This window comes from Danio aesculapii, chromosome 7 (assembly GCF_903798145.1).
Source record: "Danio aesculapii chromosome 7, fDanAes4.1, whole genome shotgun sequence".
Lineage (NCBI taxonomy): Eukaryota > Metazoa > Chordata > Actinopteri > Cypriniformes > Danionidae > Danio > Danio aesculapii.
Window position 1 is genome coordinate 67894096 of NC_079441.1, and position 10041 is coordinate 67904136.

At 37.6% G+C, this 10041-nt stretch overlaps 1 protein-coding gene across 1 annotated transcript in view; it reads right to left on the reverse strand.

Moving 5' to 3' along the window:
* Positions 1-9775, reverse strand: part of crispld2 (cysteine-rich secretory protein LCCL domain containing 2) — a 43412-nt gene extending 33637 nt beyond the window's left edge. Inside the window, exons 1-2 of the mRNA XM_056462390.1 lie at positions 9576-9775; positions 2761-3065 (exon numbers count right to left, since the gene is read on the reverse strand). Coding sequence (XP_056318365.1) covers positions 2761-3015 — 255 coding nt within the window. The 5' untranslated portion in view covers positions 3016-3065; positions 9576-9775. The remainder of the gene's footprint in view (positions 1-2760; positions 3066-9575) is intronic.
* Between the last annotated feature and the right edge of the window lie 266 nt (positions 9776-10041).

A 10041-nucleotide genomic window follows, 5' to 3' on the forward strand; every position in this document is an offset into this window, starting at 1 on the left:
GAAACAGCGACAGAGCAGAACTGTGCTCTCTTTAGGTTGCATGTACAGTTGAAATGATATTTGATATTCATAAATGATATGTAAAGGAGCAAAGAATTTTTCACAGTATTTCTGATTATATTTTTTCTTCTAGAGAAAGTCTTACTTGTTTTATTTCGGCTAGAATAAAAGCAGTTTTTAATTTCTTTAAAACCATTTTAAGATCAATATTATTTGCCCCCTTAAGCAGTATTTTTTTAATTGTCTACAGAACATTATACAATGACTTCCTTAATTACCCTAACTTGCCTAATTAACCAAGTTAAGCCTTTAAATGTCACTTTAAGCCTAATACTAGTATCTTAAAAAATATCTAGTAAAATATTATGTACTGGTATCATGTCATAGATAAAAGAAATAAGTTATTACTACAGTATTTTTTCATATTGGTCTGCATCATGGCTCGTTTATAAGCAGGTAGTTTAGTCCCAGTGTAATTGTCTCTGCAGTAAAAGCACACCTCAGCACACTTTCCTCTCTACCTCCCAATGAGTTAAACAGGATTACACTCGTAAAATCAACATGTCTCTTCCCATGAAGCCTCTATTTGGCCTTTACGCAAACCTAAAGATATTTACTGCACTAGAACAGATGACTGATGCTAACACAATATGCAATTAGATTAAAAAAGGGTCATTAACACAGAGCAGGGTGCTGGTTTTGTACAGCTTTCCACATGTGTGGTCGATATATTAAAAAAAGCTTTGCTGCAGACTAAACTCATTGAACCTCTGCTTTGAAACCTAGTAAACCAGGTGAACTACATAGACAGTTACCTTCAGAGTGAAATAAAAACTGTTTGTGTTTTGGTTGTTCATTCACACGACAAGAGCATTTGGGGGCTCGAAAAGTATCATCAAATTATTATCAAATCTATGTTCCAAGCAGTGGTTCTGAAACTTTTTTGGTCAAGCCCTCATTTAAAGTTTAAGAGAAATATGCAGCAGATTTACTCAATTTTTTTATGAACTTAAATGGAGTTAAATAATTGAGTTTAACCATTCTTGTATCCATTCAGCCGATCTTTGTTTCTGGCGAGAGCCCTTTTTGCTTAGCTTAGCATAAACCATTGAATCGGATTAGACCGTTAGCATCTCCCTCAAAAATAACCAAAGCGTTTTGATAGATTTACTATTTAAAGCTTGACGCTTATGAATGTAGTTACATTGTGTGGTCCCTAAAATAGTTCCTAGGTAGGTAACTGCTGCAGCATGGTACGCCAGAAAACCTTGACCCAGAATGAGAGCAAGTTCCTAACCTTATCGGCCTAGAAAATAGCAACTTTTCAGACAGAAGAGTCAAACTTTCAGCAGGAAGACTATCAAAACTCTTTGGTCATTTTTTAAGCAAGATGCTAATGGTCCAATCCAATTCAATGATTTATGTTAAGCTAAGCTCAAAGTGCTCCCGCCAGACCTGCAGATCAGAAGAATGGATTCAAATATGGTAAAACTCAATTGTTTAAAACAAAAGTGTAGTAAAATGAGTCTATCTTCAAAAAAAAGAGGAGTGTTCCTTTAAGTTAACTCAGTATAATGTTACTCCCTACCTTTTGAAACAATCGCAGTGTCTGTAGCACAACTGTAATGACCTAAAATGCTTTCTAGGAAGGTGACTCACTAGTTTAGTTTAGATTATATTTCATTCCTGATTTCCTAGTTACAGTAGGGGAAATAAGTGTTTAACGAGTCATTTTTTTCCAGGGAATAATAATTGAAAGGGGCTGTTGACATGGAATTAAACCAGATTTTAATAAGAAATAAGAAAATTTTGTTAGGTGTAATAACAATGGAATGACACAAGGAGAAAGTACTGAACTACCAGCCTGATCTCATGAGAAAACGTAAGTATTTTACGTATATTGTCAGTTTAGTGGCTAATCCGTACGAATTCGTATGAGTTCAGTCATACGAAAATGTACGATTTTAAAAAGGAGGCGTGGCACCCAACCCCACCACTAAACCCAACCGTCATTTGGTGATGAGCAAATCGTACTAAATTGTATGAATTAGATCGTATGAATGTATATGAATTAGCCACTAAATCAAGAAGTTACGAATTGCCGTGAGACTGTGTTGGAACTACTGATATGTGTTTAATACTTTATAAAAAAGACCTTTTTGGTGATGGCAGCTTCAAGACACCTCTCATATGGAGCCACACACATCGCTCAGGTGTGATTCTTTTCACAGACTTCAACAGTGTAAAAATCTTGATGGTTCTGTGGGTCTCGTCTATCAAATCTGAGCTTTATTTTGTATTTTCTACTGGATTGAAGTCAGGTGATTGGCTGGGCCATTCTACAGCTTGATTTTCTTTCTCTGAAACAATTTGAGAGTTTTCTTGGCTGTGTTTTGCTGAAATGTCCACCCTGGTTTCATCTTCATCATCCTGCTAATGTAGATGTTGGACTGAAGTAGCAAATATTAATTTACAATGGCCAATTTCTGCTGATTTCAGCTGCTGTCTGGGCGTTCCATGCCTTTCTACACCTCCCTTTCTTCATGTGTTCAATACTTTTTTTTTCATTTTATTACACATAACTTAATTTGTAAACTAATTAGCTTTGCATATATGGATTTCTTTGGTTGTTACAAACATCCGGTCAAAATATCAAGTCAACAGCACCTTCAGAAATATGTTTTCTGAGAAAAATGGGGACGTGTTCAATACTTAATTCCCCCAGTGTTTTTTTGAGTGCAAACTGTGGTGGATTCTCACCATGTACTCCATGTTGGAGGCAGTGGGTTGAACCTCTCCTCTCAGCTTGTTGTGCAGCTTCAGGATCTCCTCTCGGTCCGACCACTCGATGGCTCTGCGGGTTCGGACAGGAGCATCAGGTTTAGTGCTGTTGGGCTCCAGCTCCTCCTGGTAGCGCTGCATTAACTGACTGAGCTCCAGGGAATCGGGGAGGAAGAGCGAAGCCGACAAACTGACTCCGAGAAACAGCAGAGCGATGGAAACCAGAGCGTGCATTGCAGCGTTGATGATTTCAGGACTCTACAGTAGACTCTGTTCTCAAAAATCTGCAAGGAAATATGGTTTCCATGAGGAGAAGTGTTGGGAAAGTTGTTGGAGCAAATGCTGGATGGTAAACACACGTTCATTTGTTTACTCACAAAGAGACAGAAGGGCTTTAAAGAGGAATTTCATTAATCACACTTGACTAAACATTCACCATAAATAGATGAACACATACACAATCCAATAATAACAATCATTACTGATGAATCTGAGAACTACATGAGATGCATCTATAGGTTGTGCAGTAGCTGATCATTGGTTTGACCCTATAATTACTTACCATTTGTATTAAGTAAGCTACATTTTTTACATTAATAAGATTGATTGTGGCTGCACGGTGGCGCAGTGGGTAGCACATTCAACTCACAGCAAGAAGGTCGCTGGTTCGACCCTCGGCTGGGTCAGTTGGAGTTTGCATGTTCTCCCCGTGTTCGTGTTGGTTTCCTCCGGGTGCTTTGGTTTCCCCCAGAAGTCCAAAGACATGCGCTATAGGGGAATTGGGTAAGCTAAATTGTCCATAGTGTATGTGTGTGAATGAGTGTTGTTTCCCAGTAATGGGTTACGGCTGGAAGGAATTCGCTTTGTAAAACATATGCTGGATAAGTTGGTGGTTCATTCCGCTGTGGCGACCCCAGATTAATAAAGAGACTAGGCCAAAATGAAAGATTGATTGTGATAATACATTTATGACAGCTCATCACATTATTTCCAAATTCTTACCATAATGCGTTGGTTTTTCTCAGTGGTGATTTGCTTTACTGTAAAGCAGGGGTCAGAAACCTTTTCTGCCAAAGAGCCATTTCAGATTTTTTTGGCAAATGCATTTTTTTAAAGAGCCATTGGGGATATTTATGAAGCATCACATGTTAAGCAAGTCCATATATTAAGAGAGGATAATTTATAGAATTTTTTTCTTTTTGCCATCACCACTCACGTGTATTGGATGAAACATGCTTTTATTCTTATTCTTATTCATTTTGCTGTAAAAATATACAATATAAATTAAATTTTAGTTGTATTTTTAATAGGAAACTGATTTTTAGTTACAGTTTTATTTTTTTATTGAAGGGAAACAGCTGATGAGCCACATATTTGTGGCTCCACATGTGGCTCCCGAGCCATAGGTTCCCTACCCCTGCTGTAAAGCATAACTTTATCACTACATTACAGTAGAAACACTGAATTTTTAAATGAAATTGATTACTATTTTTAAAACAATACCCAAATTATTAGTAATTAACTAATACATATAATAAACTTACATATACAGTGCTCAGCATATATAAGTACACCCCTAACAAATCTCTCTTTTAAATTCATATTTTAATAGGAAGCTATACAATATTATATTTTGTGCATATACATTAGATTAGTCAGTGCTGAAGCCAAATCTGGAGCTTATCTAACACAATAACTTAAGATAACGGTCCAAAAACTAGCACACCCAAATGTATATGTCATAGAAAAATATTAAATACTAATTTTAAAAGATGGTTCAAGCGTTCACCCTTAGCTGATGATTGATTATAAAGTGTTTTGGCATGCTGTTCCGGGAGAGAGCCCTGAGCTCCCTCTCGTTGCAGGGCGAGAAGGGAGTCTGAGCTCAGGTAGGTCTCGAGAACTCCCCTGCTTGATAATGGTGAATGTAGATTATGAATAGCTATGGACAGTGTATGCTGAATTAAACACTTGTCTATGATGTTGATTTAGTTTTGTCGATTTACTTATGTTACATATTTTCGGTCTGTGGGAGGAAACAGGAGAGCCCGGGGAAAACCCACGCAAACACAGGGAGAACATGCAAACTCCACACAGAAATGCAGACTTGGCCAGGTAAGATCTGAGGCAGTGACATTCTTGCTGTGAGGCAGTGGTGCTAATCATTGGCCTCCGTGCTGCCTTGACAAGGAAAGGGGAGGAGTAGGGGTGGAAGGGGGGATTCTTCAAGAGGAAGATGGCTAAGGTAAGATACTCTGGTTATTTATAGTGATTTAGGAATCGTCTGATTGGTAAACCGTGCGTTAGTTAAGGAGGACCAGCTGCTCTCAATCATAAGCATGTGCTCCTCTCAAATTAGTTCATAAATAAACTTCACAAAAATCAAGAGAAGCAAAAAAATTGACAAATTTTTGTTGAAATTTTGTAGGTTGTAATTTTTTTTTTTGTTTTGTTTTTGCAATATTTTGCTTAAATTGAATTGTATTATCTTTTAATTTCTTAATATGTTTGGTGACTAAAATATTAATTTAATAAATATATTTGTTTAATAAATCTGATTTGTTTTAATGCACCAAAATACACTGCCTACATTCATTGAGAAAATTTTCAAAATGGGGTGCACTCAGTTATGCTGAGCACTGTCCAATCAACACCTCTACTGACAAAAGAAAAACACAGCAACCTTCATAATTACTCAAAACCTTCATAAATCCAATCTCATTTGATTATCTACTGCACTTTGGTGAACCAGCAGGTCTGTTTGATCTCAGAACTTCATTTAATATCCAGAGATGACGAAGTGTGTAATTCATTAGCAACGAGGAGCGAATGGAATAAATCCCTGACATCGGCAGCTCTTTCATTCACACATTTATCACAGCAGATCCCTCTGTGTCCCGGACTGACTTTCTCCAGAAATGGAAATATCCAGGATTGGACAGCGGCTGAGGGCTGAGCGTTTGAGTTATTTATTGGGGGTGGAGGTGAAGGAGAAAAGTGGACATTTCTAGCACACTTGCGGACAACTAAACTGCAATGAATCACACTGCCCAAAAAAAAGCTGGGTTCCACACAATCGAATTGTGTTGGGACAACATGAAGGAATTAAGTTTACTTATTCGTTTTTACAAATTTAAGTGGATTGAACATAAAATTAAGGTGTAACCCCTCTGAAAACTGAAGAATTGTGTTGTTTCAGCTCATTTTAAGCAAGTTGTTTGAACAAACAGCAAGTGCCAAGATCAGCATGCTTATCAGAAAGCTAAAACCTCACTTAAAGGGGTAGTTCCCCCCAAAAATGAACATGTACTCACTATTTACTCACCCTCAAGTGGTTCCAGAGCTTTATGAGTTTCTTTCTTTTGTTTAACATCACAAAAGAAGATATTTTAAAGGAAACTGAAAAGCTATAACCACTGACGTCTAAACAAAAGGAAGTCAATGGTTACAGCTTTCCAGCTTTTTTCAACATCTCTTCTTTTGTGTTCAACAGAAGAAATAAGCTCTGATATGTTTGGAACAAATGTAGAATGAATAAATAATGACAGAATATTCAGTTTTGGGTGAACTATCCCTTTAAAACGCTCTCTTTTCGGTTCAAAATTGACTGTGCTTCTCTGTCTCCCTGCAAAGACTCGACATCCAACACCAGCCTGAATAAACACTGCTCCAGTTCACATTCAGTGCCGTCTCGTCCCTCTTCTGAATTTTATACAACCATGACAGACAGGAGGGCAAGGAAAACTCCGGTCGGGCACCTGGTTCACGTAAGCACCAGCCAAAACACTGGCAGGTGGTCCATCTGTAAGTTTTATATGGCTTTTTGGTTAGTGGTCTTACATATCATGATGAGAGCTGTCAATCTGAGCAATCAAACCAATCTAATAGTGTTTCTGCTGTAAAACAGTCCGTTTGGTTGACCCTACACACTGTACCCACCCACTATACCTGACAGTTTCTATTAGATAAAGGGATAGTTCACCCAAAAATGAAAAGTTTGCCATCATTTACATGAACACACAAAAGAAGATATTTTGAAGAATGTTGTGACCTAGCAACCATTAGCTATGTTTACAGCCAAAAATGCTAATCAAATTTAAGCGAAAATCTGGAATATTGCATAAAAGACGTGCGAATAAAGCAGCGTTTTCATCCAACGAGTCAAAGAGAACAAAATCAGCACTTCCTGATTATCTGGCGCCAAATATCAAAAGCAAAAACTGAATTTGGTAGGAGAAGCTGTGTGAATCTTTTCTTTATTTATTAAATGACCTCAGAAGACGATGCCGACATGCAATGAACACGTGGTGGCGTTTGAAGGCGTGAGATGCGGAGCACAGACGCTCTTGGCAGTTCTGGAGGTCATTAATAATATAATATAGCATTCATTCATTTTCTTTTCGGCTTAGTCCCTTTATTAATCTGGGGTCGCCACAGCAGAATGAACCGCCAACTTATCCAGCATTTGTTTTACGCAGCGGATGCCCTTCCAGCCATCACTGGGAAACACATACACATACACTACGGACAATTTAGCCTACCCAATTCACCTGTACTGCATGTCTTTGGACTGTGGGGGAAACCGGAGCACCCGGAGGAAACCCACACGAACGCAGGGAGAACATGCAAACTCCACACAGAAACGGCAACTGAGCCGAGGCTCGAACCAGCAACCTTCTTGCTGTGAGGCGACACCTACTGCGCCACTGTTTCACCCATAATATAACACTAATACTGAAATGGTTACATCGTTTTAGAATGACCAAAACATTTCAGATGTTTTACAGTGTGTTGTTCATTCACACACACACACATTGTTCATAGTTTGTTCATTCACACACATTTTTATCATAAAATGATCTCCTATAACAAAATCACGTGACTTTTTTAATGAGCATACTGGAATTTGTTCGGTAAAAGTGTTTCCGTCGTAGTTTATGTGCACCTTTTCTTATTGAGTAAAAAGTTTATCCTACTCAGTTATGCGCATACATATTTCATTCACATTTTCAAAATGTATGCATATCTTGGCGTTCCCATCAACCTTTTTTTATGCACATATATGCAAAATACACAAAAATAGGTGAATTGAAATATAACTATTGACTTCCAATGGTTTTTCCTACTATGGATGTCTAGCGGTCTTCAAAATATACTGTTTTGTGTTCAACAGAACAAAACAACTCAAACTGGTTTTGAAGTCAAGGTTGAGTAAATGATGGCCGAATTAAATTTTTGGGGGTGTCTATCCCTTTAAGCTTGCAATGTTTTGCCACCTTATGACCAAAATATCCAATTGCTTTAGCATAGCAGCATGCAATACCACACACAAGGGTCTCTTAATATCTGTGCATCCAGCCTGATCTCACGAGAAAACGTAAGTATTTTACGTTTTGTCTGTTTAGTCGCTAATTCGTACGAATTCGAGCTCAGTCATACCAAATTGTACGATTTTAAAAAGGAGGCGTGGCACCTAACCCCACCCCTAAACCCAATCGTCACTGGGGAATGAGCAAATCGTACTAAATTGTACAAATTAGATCGTACGAATTTATACGAATTAGCCACTAAATCAAAAAGTTACGAATTGCCGTGAGATTGCGTTGGTGCATCATTATGTATAATGTTTGAGCTTGCATGAAACAAGAACACCTGCCTTATACGGTTTACTAATGTTTAGTTAAGTTGACCAAACAGCTTCATCTGCATACTGTTTACAAGTACTTTTGCTTCTGCAAGTTTTCAAGGACGTTTTCAATGAAATATAACACAGCATTGTGTTATTTATGATGCTAGTTTGATGCTCTACTTTATAAAGTTCTCCAAAGTTCACTCATTTCAACGTTTCCGGCATCACCACTGGTGCACATAATAAGTAGCAAACAGCTCAATCCAGTTCATTCAATGCTGAACAGTAAGACAATGAAAAAATAAGCATTTTAAGCTAAATACCCTGGCTAGGCATCTTAATACAGAAAACATACTGCAAACATCAGCTTTTAAGTTACTATATTTAAGTTATATACTGACTAGCCAACGAAAAAGGAGAAAAAACTAACTCATCCTCTGAAAGTTTAGGCAATATTCAACTTTAATACACTGAACAATGCATTTAAGTGCAATTAAAGGGATAGTTCACCCAAAACCTGAACATTCTGTCATCATTTACTTGTTACCTGCTTGAATTTCCTCTGTTGAACACAGAAGAAGATATTCAGAAAAATGCTGAAAACCTGTAACCATTGACTTGCATAGTATTTGTTTTTCCTACTATGGGGGTTAAATATTTCAGCGTTTGTCAAAAGATCTTCTTTAGTATTCAAGAGAATGTATAAACTCAAAAAGTTGAGGAAGAGTAAATATTGAGTAATTTTTATTGTATTTTTTGGCTGAACTATCTCTTTAAGCTATGGAAATAATTGTGGTAGTGGTGCACTCTTAACAATCTAAATTCTTTTGGTGTAAAGAATTGTTCAAGATTAGAATTATTCAAATGCATAATAATAATAATAACTCATTTTTTATATATAAATGGCGCCTTTCTGGACACCCAAGGTTGCCTTACAACAAACAGTTAATAAAACATTGCCAAACATAATTTCAAATAAATGAAATATGAAAACGTTACAAATACAAAGACATCTTAAATATAAAATAGCTTGATAAAAATAGTCATAAGAAAGCCTGCTTCAAAAAGATGAGTCTTCAGATTTTTATAATGCTCAACACACACACAAGTTCTTTTGGAAATGCAATGTAATTCCATATAACAGAGAGTTAAACTCACAGTTTACCTTATTCCGAGTCTTGCTATTCTCGAGTGCTTCCAGCTCAGCCCAGAGTACTTTCCTTGAAAGTCAAACAAGTGTGTGAGTAGTGGAGTCTGTCTGGAAGCCGGTGTCTCGGACTGACCCTGTGGAAGCTGCTCAGAGCCTTTTATAGCGTGAAGAAGAGGAGGGGAGGCTGAGGAAGGCTGTGTTCCTGGCAAATCTCCGGCGCTCTGACGAACTATGTCGAGATGAAAACGCAAAGCGCGTAAATCAGCAGAAAGCAGCTCCAGAGACGCGTCCGGGGGATTGTTACTCAACACCGCTCCACAGCAGGATGTTTACCGATGATGATTTACCGTTTGGTAATATGTCATTACGTCTGTCAGTTAAATACATTTTAAACCTAACTCTTGGGTTTGTCCATATTTGACCGAGCGTTGGGTTAAAATAACCCAGCATTATACCGAGTCTGTTATGTATAATATGTAGC